The sequence below is a fragment of the Myxine glutinosa genome, chromosome 12 (assembly GCF_964187855.1).
Source record: "Myxine glutinosa chromosome 12, kmMyxGlut1.1, whole genome shotgun sequence".
Classification (NCBI taxonomy): domain Eukaryota; kingdom Metazoa; phylum Chordata; class Myxini; order Myxiniformes; family Myxinidae; genus Myxine; species Myxine glutinosa.
The window spans coordinates 17,020,137-17,037,059 of record NC_136272.1 but is presented as its reverse complement, the minus strand read 5'-3'; the positions used below and the strand labels follow the sequence as shown (position 1 = coordinate 17,037,059).

Below are 16,923 nucleotides of genomic sequence, written 5' to 3'. Positions count from 1 at the left end.
TCTTTTCAGCCATTCCTTGGTGGATTTACTGGTATGTTTAGGGTCATTGTCATGTTGCAAGGTCCACCTTCGGTTGAGCTTCAACTTTCCGACAGATGGCCTCACATTATCCTCAAGCACCCTCTGGTACAATGAAGAATTCATGGTGGATTATATGATGGTGAGCTGCCCAGGCCCTGATGCAGCAAAGCTGCCCCAAACCATAATATTTCCACCACCATGCTTTACAGTTGGTATCAGGTTCTTGTGGTCAAATGCTGTCTTTGGTTTTCACCAAACATATCTTCTGGTACTGTGGCCAAATAGCTCTACCTTTCACTCGTCTTTCCAGAGCACATTGTTCCAGAAGTGCTGGTCTTTGCCTAGGTGTTCATTGGCAAACTTTAGTCTTGCCCTGATGTTCTTTCTGGACAGCAAAGGTTTCCTCCTGGCACACCTCCCATGTAGATCTTATTTGTGCAGCCTCTTTCTCATGGTAGACTCGTGCACTTTGATATCAACAGTGGCAAGAGCTACCTGTAGGTCCCGTGATGACATTCTGGGGTTCTTAGAGACTTCTTTCAGCATCTTGCGGTCTGCTCTCAGGCTGAACTTGCTGGGGCGGCCTGGCCTGAACAAGTTGGCAACAACAACAACAACAACAACAGGCATTTTAAGGCCATTTTCCCTGCAAGAGCGGGGGTTAGCCAAGTTGTTGGCAGTTGTTTGGAATCTGCTCCACTTGTAGATGATCTTCCGGACAGTCGAATGATTGAATTCAAATTGTTTTGAGATCTTTTTATATCCCTTCCCAGACTCGTAGGCATCTATAACCTTCTTTCTGAAGGCCTCAGAGAGCTCTTTTGATCTAGGCATGGTGACACCACACACTTCAACAACAAAGAGCAAACCAAACTAAATGTCTGAGGTTTAAATAAGACAGGTTCCTCCAAGATCCTTTGTTCTAACGATGTTCTAATCATCTGCACCTGAGCTGGTGCACCTGATTCTAATTTTAGGTATTTGAAGTAGTGATAAATGTATGGGTGTACTTTTTTTTTTCTTTTTTTTTTTGTATACTGAATCGAGGCTCGTGAAAGAGCTAACATTTATTTCACAAACAAATCAACCAGACAAACAAAACACACAAAAAGAGGGAGTGGAAGACAAGATGGGGAGAGAAGGGGAAGCACACAACCACAACATTTGAGAGCAGGGAGAAGTGTGGGAGGGGGAGGGCTTGGGGGCAGAAAGCATGGGAAGGGGGGGGGGGGGGGAGAGGTATAAAACACAAGGGGACCGAAATTAGCGGGGGTAGAAAAGATCAAGGTTTTGGATGGGGGAGGATAAGAGATGGTGGTGAACAACTGTTTTAAAGACCTGGAGGGTGGAGTGGGATTGAAGAGAGTGAGGGAGTTTGTTCCAGAGGTGGGAGAAAAGAGGAATGAAGGAATGAAGGAGTGAAGGTGAGCAGAAAGTCTTGATTTTGGCAGTTTAACCATAAGAGGGTTGCAGGCAGATCTTGTGCGACCTGTAGGAATATTTGGGGGACAGAGCCCAGAGAGAGCTGGGGGGGCAAGGCCAGAGAGGAGTCGGTAGAAGACGGAAAGACCACCAACCTGCCTGCGGTGAGTGAGTGAAAGGCCCTTGGAGTTAGCTTCATCGCGGGAGATTCCAATGATTCTGAACGCTTTGGTTTCAACAGCGTGAAGACGGGCTAGGTGTGAGGCAGGAGCACCTGACCAGAGGGGAGAGCAGTATTCCATAGAGCTGCGGATGAAAGCCTTGTATGTGGTGAGGAGCTCAGGTGTGCCAAGGAAGGACTTCACACGACGGAGGATGCCCAGTCGGCGACTGGCTTTGGAGGCCAGATTTGAAATGTGGTTTTCCCAGGAAAGATCATGGCAAATAGTGAGACCCAAAAGCTTGAGTGACAGAACTTCTTGGAGAGGATTATTCAGAAAGTGGATGGGAGGGTTGTCCAGTCGGTCTTTTCGGAGAGACATCATAAGAGTGTGAGATTTATAAGGATTGAAAGACATGTTCCATTTGTTTGCCCAGTCTGTGATTTTGTCCAGGTCTGCAGAGAGTGAGGAGGCTGCAGACTGCCGGTCTGAGGGATGAGGAATGGAGCGACAGAGAGTAGAGTCGTCAGCAAAGAGATAGAGAGGAATTTCAAGAGAGTCAGAGAGATCATTGATGAAGACCAGAAAAAGCACAGGGCCCAGAACACTACCTTGGGGAACTCCAGCCTGAACAGGAAGAGAAGATGAGAGAACCCCATTCAGGGCCACACGTTGACTACGACCAGAGAGGAAGTCCGCCAGCCATGCGTGGAGATTTCCATGGATACCAAAGGAGGAGAGTTTGGTGAGCAGAGCGGGGTGCCAGACCGTATCGAAGGCACGTGAAATGTCAAGGGAGACAGCTCTAATTTCCTGTTTGGCGTTGAGGACCTCCATCCATTGTTGAGAAAGCAGAAGCAGCATGTCCAGAGTAGAGTGACCAGGTCTGAAACCAAATTGATGATCAGAGATCAAACCATTGGAGAAGAGGAAAGATTTCATATCTGAAGCAATGATGGATTCCATGACTTTGCTGATAATTGGGAGAAGGCTGATTGGTCTGTAGTTGCTAGGATCTGTTTTTGCACCTTTTTTGTGCAAAGCGGTGATGTTGGCTGATTTCCAAGCAGATGGCAGATGACCTTGAGCAAAAGAGAGGGTGAAGAGAACAGAAAGAGGGAGTGAAAGAGCGGAAGAACATGATTTTAGGACCCGTGGGCTGATGCCGTCAGGACCAGTTGCAGAATCAGAGTCGAGGGTTGACAGAAACTTTTCCACCTTGTCAGGAGGAAAGGACACAGAGTCCAGGAGCAGCTGGGTACGACTGGGTACGGTGGGTACAGAGAGGGATGGGTTTGGGACACAAGATTTAGAGGCAAACACAGGGTTGAGGCATTCAGCTTTTTCACGTGCGGAGTCAGCCGTTAAGCCGTTGGAGGGGATGGAGGGGGAACAAACACCAGAAACAGATTTGACCAGACGCCACCAGGATTTGGAAGAGGGAGACAGATAAGAGAGTTCGGTCTTGAGAACGGTGAGATATTGTTTCCTGGCTCTCCTGAGGGTGGACACACACTTGTTTCGGGCTTTGTGAAAGGAAATGAGATTTCCTTCCGTTGGATTTGCTTTCCAGGAGACGAAAGCAAGTTGTTTCAGGGCAACAGCCTCACCACAAGATTCCGTGTACCATGGACGGGAGGAAGGGTATGACAACTGAAGACGAGGTCGGATAAATCTGTGCATGAGAGAGAGCAATTTACTTTGAAAGAATTCCCAGGATGAGTTGATGTCAGAGGCGGTAGAGATGGGAGACCAGTCCAGATGATTGATGGCTGCTTGAAGACCGTGCCAGTTGGCCTGAGTGAAATGCCAGACTCGTCGACGCTGAGGAGGCTCTCTGAGAATGGTCAGAGAGATGTCCACTTTGACAAGCACATGTCAAATAAGACACTTATTTACAAATAAGACATGTCAAATAAGACAATAAGACTACTACTTACTTTTTCCACATGCGAAATTTGCATTTATGTTTATTTAAATTATACAATGGACTACGAAATGTAAATGTTTCATGATATTTGTTATATTATATCACCATTATCTATCAATATTGTTGAAATGAAGATCAAATAGCTGTATGTTGAAATATGTTGAAAAAGTCAAAACTTTACACGGGGTGTACTTACCTTTTCACGTGACTGTATATACATACACATACACATGTACACACACACACATGGACACACACACATGTACACACACATATACACATACACACGTACATTTGTTTTTTTATTTTTGTTCCTCACAATTCTATCTCTTATGATTTTCTATTCTTATTTCTCTTATTCAATTCTTATTTTAAAATGCATTTAATTAATTGTATCGTATTGGTTGTTTCTAAACTTAAATATAAATAATTGAAAGGATTTCTGTAAATGATGTTCATTTCACAACATCCTGTATTCAACTTTATTTAAATTGTAAACCTTAACACATAGTTCCCTTACTAAAGTAAGAACATTAACCTGTAAACAATTCACAAAAAAAAAATGCAACACCCACACACTCCTAATACTTCATTATGGGCTGATATGGTAGCGTAGATGAGTCTCGACCCAGCTATTAACTATCGGGACGGTGGTGTCTCTGTCTCCTACCGCCTCCTTTCTGGTCTTGTACCCTTTGATCTTTCTGTGCTTTGTCCACACTCCTCCCCCCAACAGGTTTCAGCAGGGCGCACATATTCCATCATCGATCTCCTTCTGGTGAAACTACCTAAATCCAGGATCACTATTCACCTTGTCATTTGTTCCTCTTTTTTTCTTCCTGTGGAACCAACTTCCACATGCTCTTCAATTTCATTCTTCCCTCCAGGTCTTCAAGACAGCTGTTCACCACCATCTCATAAGCCCCAATCCAAAACCATGACCTTTTCTACCACTGTTAATCCCTACCCACCCTGAAGCCCACCTCCTTCCCAAATTTCCACTTTTTCCTTTCTCAGAGTTTGCTTCCATATCCTTCTTATTAGTCAGGTTCACTATGTTAACAAATATAATTTCGTTCAAAATTTTGGGAGATTGGCAAACCTGTACATTTTTGGAATCATCAGAGCATGGAGAATCCGAAAATCAATGTTGGCATTTGCACAGACACCTGCATGGCCGCCATTTTGGATTTTCAAAATGGCCGCCATAAAATACATATTTTGCGCTTCTCGATTTATGCCAGGAAGAGGAACGACAGACACGCTTTTTATTGTGAGGCAGTTGCAGGAGAAGTACATGGAGAAGAGGAAGAAGTTGTTTCTTGGGTTTGTTGATCTGGAGAAAGCATTCAATAGGGTTCCACGCAAAGTATTGACATGGGCAATGAGGAAGTTAGGAGTGAAGGAATGGTTGATCAGAGTAGTGATGGCAATGTACAAAAGAGCGCGCACAGCTCTAAGGACGAAGGACGGGAACAGTGGTGAGTATGAGGTGAAAGTGGGAGTGCATCAGGGGTCGGTACTAAGTCCACTACTATTTGTAGCTGTGATGGAGGTGCTGGCTCAGAACGTAAAGGAGGGTTTACCGTGGGAGTTGTTGTATGCAGATGATCTGGTGTTGATTGCGGAAAGTATGGATGGACTGAAGGAAAAGATGAACAAGTGGAAGGAATGTATGGAGACAAAAGGTCTGAAGGTGAATATCGGAAAGACGAAGGTGATGGCAAGTGGTAAAGCATGTGGTGAGGTGGAAAGAACTGGGAAGTGGCCCTGTGCTGTGTGCAGGAAGGGTGTCGGAGTGAACTCCATTCAATGTACAATGTGCGCTGAGTGGGTTCATCAAAAATGTAGTGGTCTGAGAGGGTCATTAACCAGTGTGGCAGCTACATTCAAATGTAAGGTGTGCACAGAGGGAGCTGCAGATGGAGGAAATGTTGAGTTGGATCTTGGAGACAGTGTGAAGCTGGAAGGTGTGAAAACATTTTGCTACCTCGGAGACATGCTGAATGGAGAAGGTGGATCAGACTCGGCAACGGTTGCTTGAGTGAGATGTGCATGGGAGAAGTTTCGGGAACTGAGTGGCGTGCTGATGAGGAGGGGAGTGTCGTTGAAGCTGAAGGGAAAGGTGTATGCTGCATGTGTGAGAAGTGTTATGATTTATGGGAGTGAGACATGGGTAATCAACGTAGAGCAGCAACGAAGGTTGGAAAGGGTGGAAATGCGAATGGTTCGGTGGATGTGCGGAGTATCGTTGAGAGAGAGGAAGACAAATGATGAATTGCGAAAGATGATGGGAATATTGCCTGTGATGGATGCTGTGAAGAGGAACAGGTTGAGATGGTTTGGTCATGTGTTGAGGAAGGATGAAAGTGACTGGTTGAGAAGAGTGATGGAAATGAATGTAGAAGGAAGTAGAGGACGGGGAAGACCGAGAAAGACTTGGCTAAAGGTGGTGGAAGAAGAAATGCGGGCAAGGGGGTTAACAAGGAGAGATGCAGAAAATAGGGCAAGATGGAGAAGATTGTAATGGGGACCGCAAGGCTAACCCCCGCTCTAGTAGGGAAAATGGCCTTAAAATCCATGTTGTTGTGTTGTTGTTGTTGTCAATCTAGAAAGTTAATTAAATATTGTTACGGACCGCGGATAAGATGTTGTTTTGCCGAGCGGATGGCACCGCGGCCGAACAGTTACCCCGACTAACCCGATTCCTGGACGTTGGCCGAATCGCGCCACAGGTATTCAATTTGGAAACCTCTAAAGCGACCGAACGAGAATGAAGAAGAAGAAGAAGAAGTACGGAGGAATAACAGGATTTATTAATTATTTACACAATCCAAAGCAAAGAGAGCAGTCAAGGTTATATACAGAAAATGGAAGGAGCAGAAACACAGTGAAATCATTAGCTTACCTATACAAGCTTAATTAATAAACCCCAGGACAACGTTAAAGACAGACGGACGATCACACTTACACGGGGAAATGCAGGCAGGAAGGAATGGCTTGGAGATGGGTGGCTTTTCGAGGCAAGGAAGGTTCAGCGGGTACTGGGCACGGTCGAGCCAGAAGGCACCGCCGTCAAGAAGCCGAGCCGCGGTCGTTGGCCCCAAACTGCGCGGGCGAAGTTCCTTTCTCCGTACTGCTGCCTCGCGCGCTCCTTGCGTTGCCTCGGTCCGTTTTTCCTGCAGCACGGCACGTCTCACGGCGGCTTGGTCACATCTGCTCATCTCCAGGACTCAGAACCCATCCCTCCTCTCAGCTCATCTCCTTGGGGAGCGTCCCACGGCGGGTTATATAGGCCCCGCCCTTCACCCTTTTGCGAACCTCCCCCAAGCGTTCTCTCTCAGCCCTCTCAAGCCAAACCCCTCGTTCTGGGTTGGATGAGCGGGGCCGACCTACTCCTCCCCCTCTATGACGAGGTGGAGACCTGCCTTTCTTCCTCGTCGTTACCTCGTGCGTAATGGAGTCAAATGCAGCAAACTGGACTGCAGATGAAAATGCAGCAAAGTGCTTAAAGAGCCAATTGCAGTAAAGTGGCAAACCTGGCACTTGGAAGCTGCCATGGGGCGTCGGAGGGCCTACTCTTATTTAATTCGGTGCAATGAAGAGTCAAACTAGTGGGAAACACATCCTTAGCCTACAGAGAATAAGGGACTAACTATTTAAAAGGATATATCGTGTCCTGTGTGTAGGTTTATGGAATTAACTAAGAGGACGAGCTTCGACCTTTCTTTACATTACGAGGGTCAGTTACACACAACAAAACCATACTTCTCACATTCGTTACACTTTCTCAAAATCGTTACACTTCTCAAATTCGTTACACTTCTCAAATTCGTTACAATATACGAATCCTATGTTTTCTGGGTCAAGGAACCCAATAAAGGCCTCAAAATAGTGCTCAGGATTATAGAAAAGCAACAAACAAAGGTGATTGAAAACCATTGTCTTTATGTTTGTGATATAATACTGTATTACATAATACATGATATTGCAAGTCCTTTGAAGTTATAGGTATGGGTTTATAAAGCAAGAAAGCAGCCTTGTTAGTGTCAGATTGAACTATAAGTCCTATACACAGGATCGACTCGGTCTATACCGTTCAGGAATATGCTTTTACAGATCTTCATCACTGTCCTGAGTGTCATTTTCGCAAAGGTGTCTACGCAAATACCAACATTAATTTTTGGATTCCTCATGCTCTGAATATTCCCAAAATGTATAGTTTTGCTAATATCCAAAAATTTTGAACGAAAAAGCATAGTGAACCTGACTATATCCACCCCATGCGTCCTCCCTCACCCCTCATTCCTCCTCACATCCTTTGTTTGTCCAAGTCTCCCTCTACTCTGTCCTTCAACCCTGCTGTTGGTGTTTCCCCCCTCTTTCTGTTGGATTACTTGCTATCTCAGCATGACTGCTATCTGGACAGGAGATTTTGCCGGCTGGCAACTCGTAAAGTACACGAGGAATTACCCAATATAAAGTCTGCTTATGAACCGATCACAACGAAGATGGCATCAAATTGATGCAAATTCTTCACCAGGAGCATTAATATTCCGTACGTTCCCTTACAAGGAACTTCAAGACAGGAGGAGGCCATCAGGCCCATCGAAGCCTTATGATTGCTAACTTGTATGATTGCAATTGTCCATGCTCTCTCCTTTTAAAACCTGATCGTCAAGCAAAGAAGGATCACGTGTCATGCCATATCCGTCCTCAATCATGACCCCATGGTTTTTTTCTAAAAGTTTTAATGTCCTTTTCCTGGACATGCTAAGTGTCCTCAAAGGGTTCGCTGCCATCATTATCTTCATATTCTTTTTTGTATACAAGATCGAGGCTCATGTAAGAGCTAAGTGTTGAACTTGTGGGTAGAACTTGGCAAAAAACTCTGATCTGTGAATTGACTAATCTATCTCCTTCCAAGTTGTATTCCCATTTCTCCCCACCCCTTTGTATCGTCTTCCCATATCATCTTTTGCTGACTTTAAATTTCCACAATGACAAGAAAATCTTGACCCATAAAAGCAATAGAGGCATCATGCATGGCCTCGACCACTACTCCACATCCACGAGCAGTTTGGTTTGATATGGAGTAATGATGCTTTATGGAGTAAATAGAGAGGCGATATATGACCCTATGATTTTTTCAAGCCCCCAGAATAGTGAGATCAGACCTCCCTTCAAAGATCAGACTCAGATCAGACCTCCCTTCAAAGATCAGATTCAGATCAGACCTCCCTTCAAAGATCAGATTCAGATCAGACCTCCCTTCAAAGATCAGATTCAGATCAGACCTCCCTTCAAAGATCAGATTCAGATCAGACCTCCCTTCAAAGATCAGATTCAGATCAGACCTCCCTTCAAAGATCAGACTCAGATCAGACCTCCCTTCCTGACTCTCCTCAAATAATGCTTCCAGCCCGACCCTCACCATCTATATAACGGGGACATCAAACATATTTCCACTCCAGATCGCACCACGTTGGCTCGTATCGAATATCTTTGACGCTTCCATCACAACGACAATGGTCATCGATTGGAGATGGTGTGTGCGAACAGGTGGTCCGTCACCTGGAGCACGCACGGCACGCGGCACGCATTCCACGTCGGAGTTTCCCACGCACAGACATTCCGTGACTTGCAGCATGTGCCGGCATTTTGCGCCCCGCAGACACGAGCACATGCATACCGTGCCATTTGTGCAGACGTTGTCGCGTGTTTAATGACATTTTGTTTCATGAACCGTTTCTGCGGCCGTTCGTAGCGAGGAGAGTCACGAAATGGGTGAGGGGGTTGTCGTGGAAGGGGAGTTCTGACGTCATGAGGCAACCGTCCACCTCTCCCCCACCATCGTCACCCTGTCTCTCCCACTCGGTCCTAACCGTTCAAATAGCAACGCGTTTGCCTCTCCGACTTCCACTCGTGCGACTCGTGCTGCGTCGATCCCCGGCCCGTCGAATCATCGCGCAGACATGTGTGCCGAGGACGCGTCTCAGTCTATGGCAGGAAAACGGTCCAGCCGAGAGCTTCCCGCGGACCTCCTCGTCGCCTTATCTGGGGTGAGTCTGGATTGGTCTGTAGCTACTTGTGCAATTCTTTAACATTTTCAGAACTTGGTATAATTAACATAACACACATACACATACACACACACACACACACACACACATACATTTTTTTTTAAATGCCTGAATAAACATCATCTCATGGAGTTAGTTGTGAGATAAGTGCGTTAGTGTCAATGCAGGAAACCATCGAGGAAGAAAGGTAAACCTCTCGATAAAACTATCTTGCTCTAATTCACCAAATGCCCGTCTGTCCGTTCGAAGGTACCGCAAAAACGGCTGAACCGATTGCAAGGATATTTTGGGTGGGTAATCCTGGGACCCCCTGGAGTAAAATAGGCTATATTATTTTTCCAATTTTTTTTTAAAGTTTTCCAATTTTCCAGTTTTTCCAAACATGATGGAATAATATTTACCGATATGAACAGTGATGTGGCTTTTCTTGAAATTCTACAAATACTGTTTATTCTACGTACCAGGAGAGAGTAGATCGACTCCTGATGAACTCTTCCTATATAAACGTGCGGCTCCGAAATAACACGGCAGCGTGTGCAAAGCGACTGAGAAATAGGTGTAGCAGCCGCTTCCGTGTTACAGATTCGGCGCGCACTCTTCACACAAACGTGCGACTGAGAAAGACGTGTAGCGGCCGCTTCCATTTTGCAGAATTCAATCTTTTTTTCAAAATGTGCGCCATGTACTGTTTAGATTTTGATGATTTGCGTGTGATATGATTCAACGGATGTTTATATGAATCGTTTAAAATAAAAAAAAGCCTTCAATTTCTGATATTTTGCCTTTTCATTTGGGCCTCCCAATTGAAGCCACGCCCGTAGGGCGGGTACCGTTGCTGGTAAGTATAACGTGTGAATGATGAGGTTGCATTATTGGGTTGACTGACTGTCTGGACACAGCCAGGGTTGTTGTCCCACCGTTTGGGGAGCTTCTGGGCTGAAAGGGTCGAAACGGAGCCCTAAACCTATCAATAATATTGCTTACAAGTTAACAAGGTTCTTCCTTTCGGTAAACAACTTTTGAGGTTTGCCGTTACAGTTGTGCGTGTGTGCGCGTACCACTGTGCCAGTTGCTGTTGTTGGCTGCTATCTCCACACGTGCGTTGGTTTCAAGAGATGGAAGTGTGTGTGCACGTGCGTGCGTTCTCCGTCCAATCAATTTTACCGACGATGACAAATTGACAAAAATACTAGGAATAAGTGTTTGACATGGGCCATGCAGTGTTCTAATGGTCAATGGATCAACAGGTAGATTAAGGTGTGAACAACGAATGAAAACAGCAGAAAGTTGATCCAGATATGTCAGCCACCATTGTTTGTTTTGTTTCCGCAAAAGGGCTCTGCCAAAGGGTTAACACCTGAAACGTCCGCTTCTTCTCGATTCCCACGGTGGTTAACACACCTCGATCAACGCCCTGCTGATTCCTTCCATCATTCTACCTGGTGTTGGCTTAGCAGTTAGGGTGCCGGCTTGGGATCCTAGGATCCTGGGTTCGAATCCCGGTCGATCGCTGAATTAACGCCAGGTGGGTTGACTCAGCCTGTCATCCTTCCGAGGTTGGCAAATTGAGTACCAGCTTGCTGGGATGAATGATCCGGGTGTGTACCCCGATTTAGAATAGATACACCGTATCCCTGCGCATCGTAAGAGGCGACGAAGGGTTGGCGTCAGGAAGGGCATCCGGCCATAAAAACATTGCCTCAAACAGGGAACCATGATTGTCATGGGGCCCGCAAGGCTAACCCCCGCTGTAGCGGGGAAAATGGCCTTTAAAACGATCATTCATTCATATTCATTCATTCTACCTGTCCGCCGACGTAGATCGGCACTCGTCTTTCACTAGCAAGAGTAGTTTGTCAATTCGCGACACAGGTGTGCTTGTAAGGTTAAAGGTGTGCTTGTAAGGTGTGCTTGTGCCCCCCACGTTGTTTCCTTTTTGTGAGCATTCATTTGCAATCATGTCGAATCATTGCTTGTCCTCATTTCCTGCACTCACCTGTGCCCACACCTATTTGTTTTCCCATGAATACTCGCTCAATCGTAACGGTTGTTGCATAACCGATAACGTCATTCTGTTGTGCGTAATTTCACCCCAAGAGGGAGAGGAATTTGTCTGGTGCTTTGGGGATAAAAAGAGAACTGGGTTAAGTGGCATTAAGCTGGTACATGAGCTTGACTGAGCAGGTATGCCACCCTCATACAAAACATCAATGACTGGAATACTGGTTCTGCTCGCATATATTTTTTTTTTGCACAGCAGAACGTTTCAATTTGGCTCTGAAGGTGGTTCTATCCTTCCCTATTTCCATCCCACCCTCCCATGTTCTGTGGCATGGGATGGGCAACTACGAGCTTTGATCTAAGTTATAAATGAATAAACTGGCACACCTGTTACGTTATACAACAGTCAAGGTTTTCAATTTGAGACATCTTGCGTCCTGCGCTAGTGGTTCTACTCTGTCTGATTCCCTTTTGTGTACAAAATAATAAATAGTGCAACCTCTCCATAACGAAATTGTCCTGAGAGCCCCCTTTAGACGACACCCTCGGCTCCAGCCCGTCTAGTACTCCCGTTATTGGCTCTCTGCCGAGCCCCTCTACGACTGCGTCCCGGCAGCTGCAGGATTGTCGGTGGTGGGGGTTTGGGCGGACAATTGCGAGGTCGTGCAATCCCCTCGACCCGCAGGCCCCACGCCTGCCTGTACACACCGCACGGCGCCTGTCCTGATGGGTCTCGGCGCCAACTCGACCCCGTTTCTTTTTTCTGTGGGGCACGCCTGTCCATTTGGCGCACCCATGAAATTGGGCCATAATGGGTGTGTTAGATGTGGCGAGTGGAAGTCATGCTACAAATTTTGCAAAGAGTGTGGCAGTATCTGTTTTGTTTCCACTTGCACTTTTTTGTATCATGATCAAATTTATTTTGGAAGACTTTTTTTTTTTTTTTTCTGGAACAGAAACCCAAATTTCACCCTGGATATATCACTCAGGCCTACTCAGTAACTCACCTGGATTGAGCAATAAAACTTAACTCGCCTTTAAATAAATAAATATTCGGAGTTTCTTCCACTTTCTCATTCCTCTCCCCCATCGCCTCCCAAAAACAATAACTCTACTCGTCTCCCTTCCATCCCTCATCTGTCTCACAAATGTATGTAATATGTAGATATGCCATTTAAATAAGGATGCCAAACTGGTTCTCCCATCGACTTAAAAATTTCTTCTTTTTATCCCTCAGATGATGAAGTTGCTGGAGGCATTATGTTTTTGTCTGTGTCATTATGTTTTTGGGTTGTCTGTCTGGCCGTCCGTGATAGGTTTTCGTTACCGCGATAACTTAAGAACGGTTAAAAAGATACAAGTCAAACTTGGTACAAGTGCATATAATGATGCAAAGATGAACTGTTTACATTATGGGGTCAATAGGGCAGAGGTCCCGTTGTGTAAGCATTTTGTTACCGGGCGAACTTGTGAAACTGTGACGGGATTTTGACCAAACTTGGTATAAGTATACATTACTAGCAGAAGTACCCAGCATTGCCGGGCGGGGGAGGGGAGGGGGAGGGGGAGGGGAGGGGAACGGGGAGAGAGCGAGCCCCTTGGTAAAGCGAGCGATTTTTTTCATCATAGTGTCATAGCGTCATAGCGTCATAGCGATTTTTTTTTCATAGCGTCATAGCGTTCATAGCGTTCATAGCGTCATAGCGTTTCATAGCGTCATAGCGATTTTTTTCATAGCGTCATAGCGTCATAGCGTCATAGCGATTTTTTTTCATAGCGTCATAGCGTTCATAGCGTCATAGCGTTTCATAGCGTCATAGCGTCATAGCGATTTTTTTTTCATAGTGTCATAGCGTCATAGCGTCATAGCGATTTTTTTTTCATAGCGTCATAGCGTTCATAGCGTTCATAGCGTCATAGCGTTTCATAGCGTCATAGCGATTTTTTTCATAGCGTCATAGCGTCATAGCGTCATAGCGATTTTTTTTCATAGCGTCATAGCGTTCATAGCGTCATAGCGTTTCATAGCGTCATAGCGATTTTTTTTTCATAGCGTTCATAGCGTCATAGCGTTTCATAGCGTCATAGCGATTTTTTTTGTCATAGCGTTTCATAGCGTCATAGCGATTTTTTTTTTCATAGCGTCATATCGTTCATAGCGTCAAAGCGTTCATAGCGTCAGAGCGTTCATAGCGTCATAGCGTCATCACGTGATCGCTCTGAGCGAATCAGCGCCCACCTGCTCTGATTCCGTTGATTCCGTGCGCTGAAATGCGCTGAGGTAAATATGAATAAAAAATATGGATCGTCAAATATTTTGAGTTCGGCCATGTTCGTCCCAGGCTCAATGGCCATGTCTATGCCAAATATCAAGCATGTAAGCCTCTCCGTTTAGGAGTCTATCAGTAACATTACACACACACACACACACACACACACACACACACACACACACACACACACACACACACACACACACACACACACACACACTGTGTTTTATATATATAGATGATGCAAACATGAACCAATTAAATTTTGGCACCAAGAGGTCAAAGGTCAGGGACTGCGATGGGTTGTGGTCAAGAGGTCATGGCTGAAGGGATCCAAGTCAAACTTGGTGCAAGTATGTGTGATGATGTAAAAATAAACTGATTACATCATGGGTCAAAAGTTCAAATGCCAGAGATCCTGTGAGGTAAAATTCTGTTACTGAACTATCTTGTGAACTCCTGATGGTATTTTGACCACACTTGGTATAAGTATATATTATGATGAAAAGATGAACCGATTAGATTTTGGCATCAAGAGGTCAAATGTCAGAGGTCATGTCGGGTAAAAATGTGATACTTGAGAACAGCTGAAGGGATTAAAATCAAACTTGGTACAAGTATCCATAATGATGTTACAATGTGGGCAGAGGCATATTGGTCGACTGACGTCGCTGGAGGTAAAATGTGAAAACACTACAGTGCCCTTCGAGTGTTTTCATATTTTACCTCCAGCTTTGTAAAGCAGCCGCTATTACCCCCATTTTAAATTGATCAATAGACCTGGTTTTGTTCTGTCTTCTGCAATAATCAGCGAATATAAGATGAAACTAAAATGGCTATCGCTTCCTGGTTTTCAAAGCCAAGTTTATCTTTCTGTACAATTTTACATTATAAGCATGAAATAAGTGGTCTTTTTATTTTTATTCAAATGCTATTTATAATGCAAAACTTTAGATTGCATACAATTGAACATCCTCGCATTGTCATGAACATCACAAAATATTGGGATAAGGCCTCATCTGCACATGTGAAGAACACCTTTGTAGGCCATTTTTCCCCGCAGAGCGGGGGTTGGCCTTTTTCAGGCACCGTGGTCCCCTTTTTGAAGCAATGTTTTATGGCCGGATGCCCTTCCTGCCGCCAACCCTGTTGGTCGCCTCTTGCGACATGCAGAGAATTACGAGTGAACTGGTACTCAATTTGCCGACCTCGGAAGGATGACTGGCTGAGTCAACCCCCCTGGCGTTAATTCAGCGATCCACCGAGATTCGAGCCCATGATCCTAGGATCCCAAGCCGGCACCTTAACCGCTAAGCCAACACCAGGCGGCTCTCTACACATGTAAATGAAACATTAATTGTGACCTTTTTTAAAAACCACACCCCCAATAAACAATGGGTTACACTTTTCTCCCACAATCCCATCTATTTATAATCGATAAAAGGACTCGGGCCTGTCTTTGTCAGTTTCCGTTTGTTATCTCCACTATTACCGCTTCGCCCATCAGCACCAAATTAACAATGTCTTAAAATTCTGCTTACAGCATCTACATTTACTTCAAACTCCTCCTGTTTACCATTTGGCCCAGTCAAAAGCACACTTTTCTCAAGGCCTTCTCAATGCCAGATAACATCTCGATACTCCGGTGGGTGGAGCTTCCGATGCCGTTCAGTCATAAGATTGTTGTTGTTCTATAGCTCATGTTCTATCAAGCTCCATCACTCGCCCCTGACAGGTATATCAGTTAATAAATCCTACGATCACAGTACCTGACCGAGGTGCGATCTTGTTCCAAGTGTGCAACGCGTTCTTCTGACCCATCCCTTTATTTGGGTGGTGTATAGGCAACAGACCACTTCCTTCATCGCTCCCAAAAATAAGAATAAAAAATAACGCAGGTTACGTATATGAGGCAAAAACGTGCATACTCCTTATGGTCCCCGTCGTACCACGGAACGAAAGTGGGACTTGGGTTTTCCCATCCGTGTGTGCGTACGTGCGTGCGTGCATAAGCGAAGGACCGCATTCGAATTTGGTGTGTGGGTGCAACCCACGTCAAAATCCAAGATGGCCACCGCCATGTATGTCTGATGCCATGTATGTCTGATGCCATGTATGTCTGAACCTTGTGAGTGAAATATCTTGAAAAATAAGCAAAGTACCAACTTCTAATATGGTGTTTGGGTGTATCTAGGCACAAGGAAGAACCCTATTGAAAATTGGGTAACCACATCAAAATCCAAGATGGCCACCGCCATGTATGTCTGAACCTTGTGAGCGGAATATCTTGAAAAATAAGCGAAGTACCAACTTCTAATCTGGTGTGTGGGTGTATCTAGGTATAAGGAAGAACGCTATTGAAAATTGTGTCGCCACGTCAAAATCCAAGATGGCCACCTCCATGTATGGCTGAACCTTGTGAGCGAAATATCAAATCATAGCATGTTTTCTGCGTCTTCCACTTTGTCAACTCACATCACTTCCCCGACGGGGGACCTAGGCGTAACGCTTGTTTGCGTATATAATACATCGTGGTTGTATAGCTCCGATAATTCCAATTGTAGAGGCCTGAAGTCTGAGGCCTAAATGTCCAGTTGCTTTCACAATGCCCATGTTGCCCATCGGCTCCAAACTTTTGATATTTGATTACCTTTTAACTGTCGCTTAGGTTGCTATACACTGAAGAGGTCCCGTTATGTAAACGGTCTTTTTATTTTTCAAAAACCCTTGTTTTTGATTCAGAACTTAATAAATCCTTTTAAATCAGAATTTGAGTACCAGCTTGCTGGGATGAATGATCACGGTGTGTACCCCGATTTAGAATAGGTACACCGTATCCCTGCGCATCGTAAGAGCGTGACCAAGGGTTGGCGCCAGGAAGGGCATCCGGCCATAAAAACATTGCCTCAAACAGGGAACCATGATTGTCATGGGGCCCGCAAGGCTAACCCCCGCTCTAGCGGGGAAAAATGGCCTTAAAACGATCATTCATTCATTCATTCAAATCAGAAAATAAAATGAAATGGCATTGA

At 45.1% G+C, this 16,923-nt stretch overlaps 1 protein-coding gene across 2 annotated transcripts in view; it reads left to right on the top strand.

Moving 5' to 3' along the window:
- Positions 1-16,923, top strand: part of ARHGEF3 (Rho guanine nucleotide exchange factor 3) — a 99,236-nt gene that overhangs the window by 47,979 nt on the left and 34,334 nt on the right. The window contains exon 1 of one of the 2 annotated variants that reach the window (XM_068133162.2): positions 9,393-9,596. The exons of the other annotated variant lie outside the window; for it this stretch is intronic. Within the exon in view, the coding sequence (XP_067989263.1) occupies positions 9,510-9,596 (87 nt within the window). The 5' untranslated portion in view covers positions 9,393-9,509. Of the gene's footprint in view, positions 1-9,392; positions 9,597-16,923 lie in introns of those variants that run through there. 2 annotated transcript variants of the gene reach the window in all.